This window comes from Macaca thibetana, chromosome 2 (genome assembly GCF_024542745.1).
Source record: "Macaca thibetana thibetana isolate TM-01 chromosome 2, ASM2454274v1, whole genome shotgun sequence".
NCBI classification, from domain to species: Eukaryota; Metazoa; Chordata; class Mammalia; order Primates; family Cercopithecidae; genus Macaca; species Macaca thibetana.
Window position 1 is genome coordinate 133,350,514 of NC_065579.1, and position 15,509 is coordinate 133,366,022.

Genomic DNA, 15,509 nt, shown 5'->3' on the forward strand with positions numbered 1-15,509 from the left:
CTACACATTCCACCATTTGCAAAGTACTTCCCTGAACAGTTTGATTTGATCTGGAAACTGAGGAGGCAGGCCAGATGGATGTTTTCACTCTGACTTCTCAGGGAGCATGTGAAAGCTGAGAGACTGTCAATGGCACATTGAGAGGTACACGGCTGGCAAGTGACACACTCAAATCTTCTGACTTCGGTTCAGAGCTCTCTCTCTCTAAACATATATATATATATATATATATATATATATATATATATATATATATATATGTTCTCTTTTCTACACATCCTTGCCAAACTTTTCTTTCATCTTTTGATGATAGCTACTGTAACAGGTGTGAAGTGATAGCTCATTGTGGTTTTGATTTGCATTTCTCTGATAATTTGTGGTTTTGAGAATTTTTTAAAAATCGACATATACTTGTTGGTCACTTGTACATATTCTTTTGAGAAATGTCTATTCAGATATTTTGCTCATTTTGTAATCAGGTTATTTTCTTACTATTGAACTGTTTATTTATATATTTTTGATATTAACCCATTATCAGATGTATGGTATGTATGAGACATATATGTTCTCCCATTCTGTAGGCTGTTTATTCACTCTGTTGGTTGTTTCCTTGGCTGTGAAAAAGCTTTTTAGTTTGATGTAATCCTATTCATATACTTTTGCTTTTGTTATCCGTGCTTTGAGGTTCATATATAGCAAAGTCGCAGACTCTTAAAAGTATATCCCATGAACTTCCGGAAGGCCTGAGGATCCTAATTAAAGTTACACTAATATAAGAGAAAAATCAAGAAAACGAGATTTTAGCCCAGCTCTCCTATTAACCAGCAGTGGGACCTTGGATAAGGATTTAAATCCAGTCAAATTTCCAAGATGCTCTGAAGTACGTGGACGTGTTGGCCTTCTTGAGATTTCAGTTTGCTCATCTATAAAATGAAAGGGTTGAGCCAGATCATCTCTAAGGCTCTTTATAGCTCCAGCGGGTCCTTACTGAATTGAATTACAATATGACCTTGCTTCTAGTAACTAGATAAGTCACCATTCATACATCACACATCCATCTGCAGCCTTCTTTCTCCAAGGCTACCAAACTCAAAAATTCAGTCTCCTTTCCAAAAGATAGCTTGGATGTGATGCAAAGTTTGAGCAAAGTGATACAGACTCAAGAGTACGATATGAATTGAATTCAAGAAAATACGGATTTCAACAGATGATTGGTCCAGTAGGTGAATACTTAGTTATCCATGAAAATGCAACATGGGCAATGTTTTACTCAGAAGAGACTGTTAACATACTCAGAGATAACAAGTATGAGAGCTCTCTCTTATGAAAATAAAATGAAGTACAGGCAAAATGGAGACAAACTTGACAGAAGAAGGTACTAAATGAAATGTAGAGGAAATTCTGTGGGCTTCAGTGTTTCTGCAAAATGTGTATAAGCCGATTGTGTCTACTCTATCTGCCAATCTTTCTTTTATAGCCTCATAGGCCCCTAGGACTAAAAGTAAGTGTGGATATTAAATTTATGATAATAGGGGCATTGAATTCCAGTGCAGCAGTCTCTAAGCACTTTCTTATGAGGAACAATTCTGAACTTCCTTAAAGTTTTATGGTTACTGAAAGAAGAAAGACGTTACTGAAAGAATAAGAAGTACAAGCAGCCGGCGGGGCAGCTGACAGTCTTCTTCTCCCTGCTTGAAGTCTCTGGGAGCTTCAAGAAGGCACTGTGTTGATAGTAATTAGGTTAGCAATCAACCAAGAAAAGTTTTAAGCTGAACAGAGAACTGGAAAGCACTGCTCTAGTAGCTGTTGTATACACATTTTGTTTGCTATAATGAAACCCTCCTACTTGCAGGATGTCCCTGAACTAGTCATTTTCTCTCTTACCTTACCAGACTCGTTATGAGGACTAAGTAAGGTAACAGCCAATGGTAGGAGAGATGACTGTGTTTCTAATGTACGTTGCCATATTGCTAATACAGATTGCAATATGTTGCACAATTTCTCTGTCTACTTTCTAGGCACATACTTAGCCTATATTCCTTTGCTTCCCTTGTTGTTAGACATAGATATGTAACTGGGTTCTCACCAATAATAATATGAGCCATTTCTTAGGCTGGCCCATAGAATGTTCCCATGTGATCCTTTATTCTCTTTCTTTCTCTACACTCTGTGCAAATGAAAAAATGTCTATAGCCATAGAGGAGCAAGAAGCAAAAAATGGAAGTCACCTGGGCCTGGAACGACTAGGTAGAGGGTACCCGGCCAGAAACATACTCTGTTACTTGAATATGAAATAAACTTGCCTTATTTAAGCCACTGATGGTCTTTGGTTTATTTGTTCTCAGTGACCATTATATTAATACATTAATATTAGTGAGTGCTTGCTATATGCTAGGCACATACACACTTCTTTTTTCCTTATGATAGAATATACAAACATAAAATTTACCATCTTAACCATTTTAAGTGTACAGTTCAGTGTTACTAAGCACTCTCCTAATGTTATGCAACCATCACTACCAGCCATCTCCATAGCTCTTTTCATCTTATAAAACTGAAACTCTACACCTATTAAATAATAACTCCACATTCCCTGCTCTCTGCATGCCCTGGCAACCACTATTCTACTTTCTGTATGATTTTGACTACTTTCAGTATCTTATATAAGTGCAATCATACAGTATTTGTCTTTTTGTAACTGACTTATTCCATTTAATACAATGTCCTCATTTCATATTCATGTTGTAGGGTATGTCAGAATTTAATTTTTTTAAGTTGAATAATATTCCATTGTATGTTGATATGGTGTGGTTGTGTTCCCACCCAAATCTCATCTTGAATTGTAGGTCCCATAATTCCCATGTTGTGGGAGGGACCAAGTGGGGGTAACTGAATCATGGGGGCAGTTCCCCCACACTGTTCTTGTGGTAGTAAGTCTCACGAGATCTAACGGCTTTATAAGGGGAAACTCCTTTCACTTTGCTCTCAATTCTCTTGTCTGCTGCCATGTAAGACATGCCTTTCACCTTCTGCCATGATTATGAGGTCTCCCCAGCCACGTGGAACTGTGAGTCCATTAAACTTCTTTTTCTTTACAAATTACCCAGTCTCAGCTATGTCTTCACTGGCAGCGTGAAAACAGACTAATACATATGTATATACCACATTTTGTTTATATAGTCATCCCTCAATAGGTATTTGGGTTGCTTCCATGTTTTAGTTATTGTGAATAATGCTGCTATGCATGTGGGTGTACAAATAATTCTTTGAGACCCTGCTTTCAGTTCTTTTGGGCACATAGAATTAAAATTGCTTGGTCATATGGTAATTTTAATTTTAATTTTCTGAGGAACTCCCATACTGTTTTCTACCATGGCTGGATCATTTTATAGTCCCACTCACAGTGCACAAGCATTGTGTATTAGTCTGTTCTCACACTGCTGTAAAGAAATACCTGAGAATGAGAAATTTATAAAGAAAAGAGGTTGAATTGGCTCACAATTCAATTGAATTGAATTCTGCAGGTTGTACAGGAAGCATGGCTGTGGAGGCCTCAAGAAACTTTCAATCATGACAGAAGGCGAAGAGGGATCAGACATGTCTTGCATGGCCACAGAAGGAGGAAGAGAGAGATGGGGGAGGTGCTACACACTTTTAAACAACCAGACCTCATGAGAACTCTATCACAAGAACAGCTCTAGGGAGATGGTGTTAAACCATTCATAAAGGATTCACTACCATGATCCAATCACCTCCCACCAGGCCCCACCTCCAACATTAGGGATTACAATTCGACATGAGATTTGGGTGGGTACACCAATCCAAACCATATCAGGTTCCAATTTCTCCACATTCTTGCCAACACTGGTGGTTTTTTGTTGTTGTCGTTGTTGTTGTTGTTTGTTTGTTTTGTGGAATAGTCATCCCAATGGGCATGAGGTAGTATTTCATTGTCGTTTTGATTTGCATTTCCCTAATGATCAGTGATGTTGAGCATCTTTTTTATTATTATTCTTTAAACTTTCATTTTAGACTCTGGGAGTATATATGCAGGTTTGTTACATAGGTATGCTGCATATGCACCTCTTTATCCTCACAAAACTCCATGATACAGGTACTATTACAGGCACAGAGAACTTAGTAACTTGTTCAAATTCACACAGTGTGTTGAACTGTAATGTAAATCTAGGGACCCCAAATCAAGAGCTCTGGCTCTTAATCGTTACACTAGACTGCCTCTCTCAATGCAAAAAAAAATTACTAAGTGTAATGTAATGACACAGAGTTAATTCTTAGTTTATGTTAACCATTGTTATACAAACAAAAGAGAAATTAGAATGGAGAGCAAACAATTAAAAACAAAGAAGATTCTAAAATTCTATCAACTGAAATCTTTACAAAAGCAAACAAATGTTCTTTTATTTTTTAGTAAGGTTTGGCTGGCTAAAGGTGAACAGTAAGGAAATAGAAAAAGTTGAATATGTTAAACTGATAATAAAGTGTAGTTTGTATCTATAGATCAATAACCAAAATAGTATTTTTAAACAAGTATGTTTATTATATGTGATAACAAATAATTGAGAAAATCCTTATTTCTCACCAACAAAAAGTTGGTAGAATTATGCAGCCATTAAGCGTTATAGCTTCAAAGACTTTTTAATGATATGAAGAAAATACTCATGAAATAATGTGATCCGATTACATAAAGACATTTATGGTTTCATTTATTTTAAAGAAGTTTACTGAGTACCCATTACATGGTATAGGCCCTGGGCTGGGAGCTGGTCACATCATCCCTCTCCAAAGAGTATACGGTCTAGCTTTCAGAGTAGGATTTGTAAATAAACTGGCCGTGTTCCTCTTCTAGGGCTTAGTTTCTTAATCTACAAAAATAAAGAAGTTGGATTTGATGACTGATATGGTTTGGCTGTGTCCCCACCCAAATCTCATCTTGAATTGTAGCTCCTATAATCCCCACATGTCGTGGGAGGGGCCTGGTGGGAGGTGATTGAATCATGAGGGCAAGTTTTTCCCGTGCTGTTCTCATGATAGTAAATAAGTCTCAAGATCTGATGGTTTTATAAGTGGCAGTTCTCCTGCACATGGTCTGTTGCCTGCTGCCATGTAAGACATCCCTTTGTTCGTCCTTTGCCTTCTGCCATGATTGTGAGGCCTCCCTAGCCATGGGAACTATGAGTCCATTAAATCTCTTTTTCTTTATAAATTATCCAGTCTTGGGTATTTCTTCATAGCAGTATGAGAATGGACCAATACAATGATTGTCAACTTCTCTGCAACAACCAAGTTCTACAAGTGGAAATAGAACCCTTTATTCAGTCAGGAATAAAATGTTATTTGGTATATCTGCAAAGCTGCAACTCAACTAAAATTGCAACAGCACCATAAACCTATTAATGTTAGTTCCATTTAGAACCACCCACCATCTTGGTTTATCCAAGACTAAGGGGTTACCTGAGATGTTGAGAATTTTAGGACTAAAACCTAGAGATTCCCAGGCAAACTAAGATGGTTGGTCACTTTAGTTCTATGTCAAATTTTTAAGCTTAAATGCAAAAATGCAAAAACTAGTTTTAATTACAGAAATCTCAATGAATCCCTTTTTTTTGTTGTTGGGATGTTTCATATGCAGTTAAAAAAAAAAAAAAGAAACCTAGAAGAACAGGAACTATGTATATGTAGTAAACTCACTCATTGTCAAAAATTCTTAGGGAAACAATATATTTGGTATGAAAGTTAACAATGATCACAAAAGTCACATAATTTTAAGCTGCAGTCATCACCCTCTAAGAGCTTGCTGGTGGTTGTTTTAAAACTACAATTTTAGTTCAGAAATTGGAAAGAACTCTGACTACCAGTACTCTATTAATATTTCAATTAGAGACATATTTTCAACTTTGAAAAATTGCAGTTTTAAGTGGCATATGATAATTTTCTTTTCAAAAAACAGATGTTCTTTTAAAGATTATTCAAATATGATTATCTTCTGAAGTTTCATCTTTTTTCTTCTTCATTTACCGCATAGATCAGTACAATTAGGCTAATACCAATTATAATGTTCCTTCAAACCAAAGCTAAAGAACCTCGAGGGACCGGGTGCAGGAATCCAGAGGGGTTTGTAGTGTCTCAACACAGCCAATCCAGGGGCAAGAACTCTTTACATCAACAGTAAGACCTTGTTCTCTTGGGAACTCTTGGGCTCTTGTCTCCAATTCCGTTCTCCTTCAAAGATTCCAAGGTCTTCTACCACACCTTAATAAATAACTATTAAGTGCTTTTTTACTAATAAATTCAGGATCCCAGGACTGGGTGAGCTCACTAGGAGTAATTCAGATGGATTTGAGCTCTTTAAGCAAGAAGTAAGAGACTTGGTTATGCTGGTTCATTGACTGTATGTTTCCTCTTCATCCATCCCAATGACAAGGAGCTTTTAAGTGTCAGTTAACAAGACAGTCCCAAAACCCCTTTGCAGAGTTAACAATCTCTAAAATGTGGACCAATTACCAATTCAGGCAATTCAGCAAATTTGTAATAATTGCACCACATTTCGGACTCTTTTATAATTGTCATGCTCATGTGTCCTCTTCTGTCCACAGCAAGCCCCATCCTCTCACCCAAATTCCCTCCCCCCATCCCTGACACACGTCTTCCTAATGATAATGCTCTTCTCTCTGTCTGGAACCAAATGCATGTAGTGGTCAAGTAGAAATGGGAAAAGCTGCCTTTCTCACTCTTGCTTTGGGGAAGAGGGAAATTAGTTTAAATAAATGATATGCTAATTTGAAAAGAAATGAATTGAACAGCGGGGAGACAGAGTCCATTTCCTCCATTGGAGCAGCTAGTGCCTTTGAGATATTCTGTCACATGTGGAATCATCCCACCTGTTTGAAGTGATGTCTTATTTTAGTCTTCAATATCTGCCTAATAATGCCTAGAGTTTACACCTGTCGTTGAATGCTTACTATATACTAAATACTGTCCTAAGCATTTTATGTGTTTACTCCCACTTAACCACCACAATCCTTTGGGATAAGTACTGTTATTAACCCTACTTTACAGCCAAGGAAACTAAGGCTTAAAGAGACAAAGTGACTTGCCCTTAGGGATACAGCTTATAAATTGCAGGGCTGGGATCTAAGCAGTGTTGGCCTGGTTTCAAAATTCATACCTTGGTCCCTGACTTATACCATTCTCATGAAGCCTCTTCCAAAACCTGGAGGCTGTTCTAGATCTGGCCTCCTAGGAGCAACTCTCACCATCATTAATCAATTGCTCCAACTGCTCCTCCAAGACCTACCTCTATAAAGCTCCTCCTCGAAGGGCACAACTTCATCTCTCTTCCACTCCCAGGAAGTCAGGCTGGAAACCTAACACAGACTACCTAAGAAACCTGCATTCTATCTTTCCCTGACCATTCGATTTCTGTACTTCCACCAGAGGCCACCTTCTATCAGATAACTCCATGCTATCTGCATGCTAACTCCATGGATAATCTGCATGAAAAGAGGGGAAGAGACCAAATCATGTTACAAAATTTGGGTAAGGGTCTAGACTCAACTTGCTTTGAAAGATCTTAAATCTTCCTATTCATTTGTAGACAGCAGTGGGCCTTTTTCTTCCTCTTCTCTGCACGACCTTCCAGCCCAAGTGCTAATATCATCTTTTCCTAAAGCCTTTTAAGACAAATTGTGACCATTTATGTCTACATGACACAGTTTCAGGATAACAAAGTATTAAGACACACAAAGACATCAAACATTTATCAGAGACTACGCCAGACACCAAGAAATTTTATAGGGATCAAGAACATGATTACTGACATTGAATTTATCCTGTGGCTTTGAAGAATCCAAAAGATGATTCTCTAATAATGTATCCTTCTGAATTCTCCAGAAGTTCTAAGCTTAGACATCATGACGAAATGTCACCACGTTCCTTTGCCAGAAGTTGTTCAGTACTGACGGGCTAATGATACTTTCGCTTAAAGCCGATTCCCCCAATAAAGGATGCCAAGGCTTCTCTGGAGCCCTGTTCCGGGGCTGGCGACTTTGAAGTTGAGACGCAGGTTCACGTGCAGTTTCCGAAGACCCATTCCCTCCCCACTCTCCTCCCCTTTCTCTGAGACACCCTCCACATAAGACTGCGTTCTCAGTCCTCCACCGCCTATTTAAACACAACTTCCACACCTAACAAATCAGAAAGCTGTAATTTCAAAGTTTCAGAAACGTTTTCGGAAAGCCTCCTCAAATGGGAAGCGGCTTCTCCACCGAGTTAAGCGTCCGAATCCTCCTTCCCGCGGCAAGGACACTGGCCCGGGCCAGCTCCGCGGAGGACGCCCCCGGGCTCGCACACACAGCCCGAGGACGCGCCCTGTATTTTAAGACGCAGGGTCGGATTTCACCCGGAAACTTCGCTCTCACAACCCCAGGCCGAACTGTGTCTGATTCTCAGCTCCCGAGCCCGAGTTCTACCTTGCAAAGAGATGTGGCCCCATTGTGCCTAGCTGGCCTCCTAGCACGGACGCTTTTTTTCTTTTGGTCTGTCTTTTGCTAAGAAACGGCAGTGCGCCTCGTCTCTCTACCCAGCCGCAGCCTGCTGTCCCCTAGACAAAAAGCGGCGGCCGGCTGTTCCCTGCAGCGACGACTGCGGCGGCGCAGCGCGGCCCGGCCACCCGAGGCCCGCCGCGCTGCGCCTTTGTTGGGCGGTCTACAGATGGTGCCCAGCACGGGGCTGAGCCGAGGGCGGGGGCGGGGGCGGGGGCGGGAGGGGGAGGCCGGGAAGGGGGTCGGGCGGGAGGGGAGGAGACGGCGGAGCAGCCAATCCGCGCGCGGCCCATCAGCTGACCGCCTTTGCTTACACCAGGTGCACGCCGGCTGCGGGGAGCACAAAGCGGGGCGCACCGAAGGCGCAGGCAGCTAGCGGCGGAACTAGGCGAGGCCCGTGCGCCCGCGGCTGCAAGCGCCCGCCGGGCAGGGAGAGGGGCCGGCGGCGTCAGCTCGGGCGGCGGCCACGGCGCGGCGGCATCCCTAGGCGCCTGGGGCGCCTTCCTCAGGACCTGGCAGCTCGCTGCCCCGCCCTCTGCACCCCACTTCTTCGACCCTCCTTCCCAATCCTGCCTCCCCCTGCCCTGGCCTCCAAGAGCCGATTGAGCCCAGCCTCGTGCAGCAGCTGTTGCTTGTGTCGCCGCCTCGTCTCCAGTCTTGGTGCCCTGCCGGGGGTCCCCCAAGGAGCCAGTGCGCGCTGCGGACTGGGAAGGAGGCGCCGCTCAGCCGGTCCTCCTCCTCGTCTTTCTCCTCCTCCTGCTGCTGCTGCCGCGGGTGCCGGGTCCGTGCGCACCCCAACACCCCCACCAGCTGGGCCTCGGGGTAAGTGCCCTGGCCGGCCGCGCCGCGGAGGAGGTGTGGGAGGCACTGTGGGGAAGTAGAGGCAAACTTGGTGGCGTGGGAGACTCTGCAGGGTCTGGAGAACCTCGGGATAAGATCGCGGGCCTAAGGGGGACGAGGGAGCGCGGCTCATGGAGCTGGGGAAAATGACGAAGTCGGGAAACGGGAATATAGTGCCCCGTTTCCCTCTGTCCCCCTTACCAAAAAACAAAGGTGTGGGAGAGCGCTAGTTGGGAAGGCAGACCAGAGAGAAATAGGAAAAAGGCAGTGACTGGAGCCGAACCCGATGGATTTCAGGGGCCGACCAGGGGAGGGTGGTGCCCGGGGACTGGGAGGGAGGAGGGCTGCCGGGATGTGAACTGGGGAAGGCAGCTGGGGCTGGAGAACAGCGCGGAAAGGGTGCCCAGGGAGTTGGAAAGAGGGCCAAGAGGAGGGAAAGGAAAGTGACGGGTTATGGGGAGAGAAAAGAAAAAGGGTGTCTTGGCGGTGGCCTTGGTAAGAGAAAGGGGCAAGAGGCATAATTGACAAGGCATTGAAAGTATTGAAGTCAGAGCCTTGGGAAGAATCTACCCAACTCTCCGCGGTCCACGCAGGGACAGACCTCAGCCTGTGAGCCTTGAGCCCAGAAGGAGTGGCACCCTAAGGACGCTTGCCAGAGAGCCTAAAATGTTAGGGAAGCCTCATCCCCGCCAGGAACAGAGCCGGCGCTGAGTTCCCGGCTCGGCCGGGGTCAGAAGCGAGGAAAGTTTGCCAGCGAGTGTCCTTTGTGCTGCGTGGAGAGGGGTGTGGGCAGCCGCCGACTCGGCGCTTCCCCGCCTCCCGCGGCGCCCGCCTCCTGCCCAGGGAGTCCCTGCCTGGCAGGCTGGGGTTGGGGGGAAAAGTCCAGCAGCGGGAGGGCCGCTCGTCCCGGGACGGTTCCAGGGGAGCCCGCGCGGAAACGCGGACCAGGCGATTCGGCCCGGATGCCAGATCCAGAAGGGACCTTGCTTGCCGTGTTCACCGCTGTAGCCCCAACGCCAAGAACAGAGCCTGGCCGTGAGGGAATGACTGGCCGGGGTACAAATGGTTTTGAAGCACTTGAACCTCACAGGCAAAGGCTAAGAGTATAAATCCCATCCCACCGTAAGTATTTTCATTCCCAAACCTAAATTAGTAAAGGAAAAGTGGAATTCTAATTGGCTGAGGGAACAGGTACTGCCGACTTGGGCTTTTGCGTGGAGGATAAAAGACAACATGTTTTGTTTTGTTTTGCCATGACAGTCTAAATAATATTAGTGGAATAGGCTCATTATTTCATTTTTAAAAGCTAGGGCTGGAGGAGTGGAAAGTTCAGGAAGGCACTTTAATCAGTATAAATCTAGAGTAAAAGTGTTATTGGCTCCAGGGCCATATGTGTCCCGAAGTCTCTGATTTGCATGCAAATGTGAGCGGATCCTGGCAGATGTCTGGCCTCATCCATTCACATGAAGGAATTTGAAAAGACAAGGAGTCTTCAGTTAACAATAGACCTTAAGAAAATAGAATAAAGACGCAGTGTGAGTTTTTCTGTTTGGAAATTCCATGGCTTGCTGACACCTTTATTCAAGAGACAAATTCTTTAAGTGCTATTGTATTGAAAGCTCAAAGTGCTGCTTGCTCTTTACCTGGCTGTATATATTCGTGCAGTATTCAAGCTGGATATTCTGTGCTAGTTAGGAAAAGGTTTGTGTGAAGCAGACAGTAACTTTAACCCACTTCCAGCGGCTTGAAGTGATTTCTGAATTCACCCCTCAACTTTTCGAGTTTTCTTTTAATAATTTGACTCTTGCTCAAATTTGGTACTCATCTTCAGAGCTATTCATTATAGTAGAAGATCGTTGTCGTTGACCGACATGAAGATCTCCTGAGAATGTCCACTGTCTGGTCAAAGTCATTTCTGTTCTTAAGGCACCAAACTTGTAGAACTGGAGGTGATGCAACTGTCCCATCCCTAGTTACCCTAATGGTTTTCAGGTCACAGAACAGTGAACGGGGAGGCAGTCGTGCAATAGACTGTGGAGCAAGGGCCTTTCTGCTGTGTCTAACATTAGCTGAGTGACCACACTGCACTGTTCACCTCTTGGCATTGTGCGACAGCTGAACAAAAGGCAGGCAGTGTGGGCCGCACGTGAGGCAGGCGATTTCATTAATACCTACGACTAACCAGCCCCAGTGGCCTCTTCTTTTGTCAACCTCAAACACTGTTGAAGGGAAAAAGAACCTATTCACGGAACAGCATTTGCCCCTGTATCCTATATATTCACTGAAAGGGACATTAAAATACAGCACCCCCCACCCCCCACCAGAAAAAAAAAGACAACATTGTTTTGGAGGGCCCAGTGTTTGGGGGGAGGGGTGGACAACAGATGTTAGTCTGCTATTTTACATGTTCCCTTAAGTTATTTTTGCAGGTTCAATGCCTTTTATACATAAGGCCATATTTTCCCAGGAGGGGAAAAATGAATTGAATCCATTTTCAGTAAGAAAATGTTATAGCCAAGTTTGCATTTTCTCTCTTAGAGCTATATAGAAGTCAGAAAGTAACAAATCATCATAATAAACTCTTAATTTGGCTCTTCACGCCTGGAATTCTGTCTTCCTGATAGAGTTGAAGGGTAACTTAAAATAAACTTGACATTTCTAGACTATAAACCATTTTGTTGTAAAGTTATCAAGGTATTTTTGAAACCTGGTAACTTAAAAACGACGCTCACATTTGTGAAACCTTATCTTTGGCAGTTAACCTGCCTGTGTAATCTTTACTCTGCAAGTCTAATGAAAGGAAAGATTAGAACTCATTCCTTGGTAAATCAAAGTAATAAAGTGTTTAATTATTAGAAAAGGATCATTCTGCTAAATAAAAGATCTCAAGACCGGATCCAACTGCAGACTGTGGTTCTAAAAAAATAACCTCAGCTAGCTCTGGTTAATGTCTAAAATTCTGGGAAAGCAAGGAAAAACTCAACCACTGATCTCTAGTTAGTCTGTGCTAAGGCTATCTTCTTGACCTAAACTGCTAGAGCCATTACCACATATTCTAAAGCAGTGACACTCACGGGAATATACTAGGTACTAAAGAAAATCGGTCTCTACAGAGTTATATTGCTACTTCCCAAGCCAGTGGAATATAAATAATGATGATAAATAATCAGAATGGTGGGCTTTTTATACCACCATAAGTAGGCCATAAGTCATAAATAAAATATGGTAAATTATAGGATGCAGATGCCATTTTTACAAGACTTGCATAATGCTTACTTAAAATTTATTTTTAAGTTACAAAATAATAGTTCTCTGAATGATTCATTTCAGCACTAATGTCAGGTTATTCAAATATTGTATTTAATTTTTAAAAATTATGCTGAACATCTATTTTGGGTTAAGCCAATCTGGAGATAAAGCAAATTCCATTTTAGAATCATATGATCATTTAGAGTCGTATGTTTCTGGGAACAATGAAAGTATCTTTAACTCATGAATAGAGCTTTGATTAATATTTAATTCAGGATGAAATTATATAGATGAAGTCAGAAAAACATTTATTCTCTCTTGTTTTGGCTCAAAGTACAGAATAGAGATAAAAGTTAAACCCTATCTGTAAAATTCAATACTTTAGTGACCAAGGGATCCATTTGTTCTCAAGTCTTTTTAGGTGAAGTTTGCTTTTGAATTTCTTGTTTTAGCATATTAGCATTCACCTGCTTTACAGATCTATGACAGAATGTAGCCTCCCAAGTTTTCAAATATAGATAAATGCATGATAAATGGTTTATTGACATTGCATTATAATCCATGATAAAATGATAAATGTTTCCAGACTTTATGGGCACCCTGTAGAACTGTTAAGTGTACTATCCAATAATTAAAACACATACTATCCAATAATTAAAACACATACCATTTTATGTTACAGTTTTTTAAAAGAAACAATATGCAAGCTTTACTACTATTGTGTGTTTTACTTTTTGAATGTTTTCAAAGCTCTAGGCAAATGTCGGGAGTTATTAACAATTTTATCAGTTGATTGATTGGTTAGCAAGCTATTATCCAGTCATAGCTGGAAGATCTTGGATCAGTTGCTTAACTCCATACCAACCTTCAATTTTGTCATGTATAACATAATCAAGTTGGGAGAATAAGGCTGGAAGGACTAACTGCCATAATCAGCGAGATTACTAAAAGGTTTATGTAAGCCATACCTCCAGTACCACAATTAACATAAACATTTAACTTATATGGAACCATTTTACCTAATGAACTGAGATGCGAAGAAGCTAAAGGTGAACTTGGAATAATACATTCCCAAGGTCCTGTCCACTCTGACTTCAGAGTACCCTCTAAAGATGCTGCTGTATCAGCTTAAGACACTTAGTTTTAAAATCTGTGGAGTGAAAACTGCTTTTAGAGTGGCTTATTGCCTTCCATTTATACTCTTTATTGCTCAGAGGTTGGAGTGTTATTTGAAAGCTCTGATTAATATAAATGAGTTGTAATTTTCCAACCCAGGCTGTCCTAGCTCACATCTATTATACCACTGGCAGACATGTGGACTCCACAGCTGTCCCCTCATTTGTGTATGAAACAGACACACTGGTGGCATTTTTGGTTACCATAGTTACATTAACAATATACATATGACATGACATCCTTCTATGTGAAAGGTTTCTGTGGCAGATATTTTGTAGACCTGGGAGTAAAGGAATATTTAAGTTTGGGGAACACATAAATTAGTCTGCCATTGTATTCTGGAGCCACCATTTCAATCCAGGGAAGAGAGCCATCCTACAGGGGTGTCCAGGAAAGGGCAATCTTGTAAACAAAGATTTTCAAGGGAGCCATTTCCAGCAATGCCTAACCTCTTCAGGAGAATGTCCGTTGAATATTCATTTCAAAATATTTGCTCTTCCTATTTATGACTGCCCTTTGTGAGATAATGTATTAGCCTAGTCATTTTCAATTTGTAGGGGGACAGTGGGCAGTACCAATATTAGCATCTATCTCAGTAAGACCTAGGAAACAAAAAATGAGTTTGCACTATTAAGCAGTGAGCCATAGAAAGAATCATCCTTTAGAAAAACTAAAAAAGCTTTAAAAGAAAGAAAGGTGGCTTAATTGGTTTCATGCCTATAATTTTCCCCTCTAGAAAAAAAATGTTAGCATGGCAATAAAGAATATCATTAACCTGCATTGTTATTTCACAATAGTGATAAGTCTTAATTTGCATCCATAATAATCAGTGTAATCAAGTACTGTACAGAGAATCAGGAAGGCGCAGGCTCAATTCCCAGCAGTGACACTAATGACTCAATGTCTGACCTTCTGGATGTCCTGCAACCCTCCTGGTGCTTCACGGCCCTATCAGAGTTGTGCATTAAAGGATCCAGGAACACTGGTAGATGATTTAAATATTACCAGTGCAAATAATTTGATTTCTGTCCCAAGAGCTAGAATTATATGGAGAGCTAATGGTCTGGGCACAGCCCCTACCTTTCTGCAAGGTGATGTTTCTAGTCCCTAATTCCATAGCTAAGAGATTTTGTTGTTCTCTCCCTAGCATTGACAGTTGCTCACCACCTCACCTGGGCCCACCTGAGGGGAAAAATTTTACCAGGGGTACAGGAAGCCATTTACAATCATTAAACATTTGTTCACCCCACAAGTATATGTTGAGCACCTGCTGTATGCCAGGCATTACAGAAAGCAATAAAACTAAAATAAGTTAGCTTGATTTTTCTGCAGCTTGTACATTGGAGCATTTTGTTTCCATCAACCTGTGCATTCTCCTACAAGTATTTCTTGAGTGCTCTGCATGAAAAAGGCATTCTGCACAGAGGATTTCAACTAAGGGTGATTTTTGCCTCTGAGGGGACATTTGGCAATATTTAGAGACCTTTTTTTGTCAGCTGCTGTCACAAGCGAGGGTAGAAATGAGGGTGGTATACTGGCATCTAATGGGTAGAAGCCAGGGATGCTGCTCAACAAAATGCACAGCACAGGACAGCCCCACAACGAAGAATTATCTGGTCCAAATGTCAGCAGTGCCAAGGATCCTGCCTCTGCCCTCAGTGAGCTTCAGTCTAGTCGGGGTTA

At 42.0% G+C, this 15,509-nt stretch overlaps 2 protein-coding genes across 2 annotated transcripts in view; both read left to right on the forward strand.

The window, feature by feature from the left end:
• The first annotated feature begins 8,265 nt into the window (after positions 1–8,265).
• LOC126948999 (uncharacterized) overlaps positions 8,266–15,509 on the forward strand; it is a 229,927-nt gene continuing 222,683 nt past the window's right edge. Inside the window, exons 1-3 of the mRNA XM_050781413.1 lie at positions 8,266–8,407; positions 8,573–8,733; positions 8,858–9,383. Of these exons, the coding sequence (XP_050637370.1) occupies positions 8,266–8,407; positions 8,573–8,733; positions 8,858–9,383 (829 nt within the window). The remainder of the gene's footprint in view (positions 8,408–8,572; positions 8,734–8,857; positions 9,384–15,509) is intronic.
• The window catches only part of LRRN1 (leucine rich repeat neuronal 1), a 43,943-nt gene continuing 38,624 nt past the window's right edge, over positions 10,191–15,509 (forward strand). The window contains exon 1 of the mRNA XM_050781401.1: positions 10,191–10,523. The gene's annotated coding sequence lies outside the window, so the exon portion shown is untranslated. The remainder of the gene's footprint in view (positions 10,524–15,509) is intronic.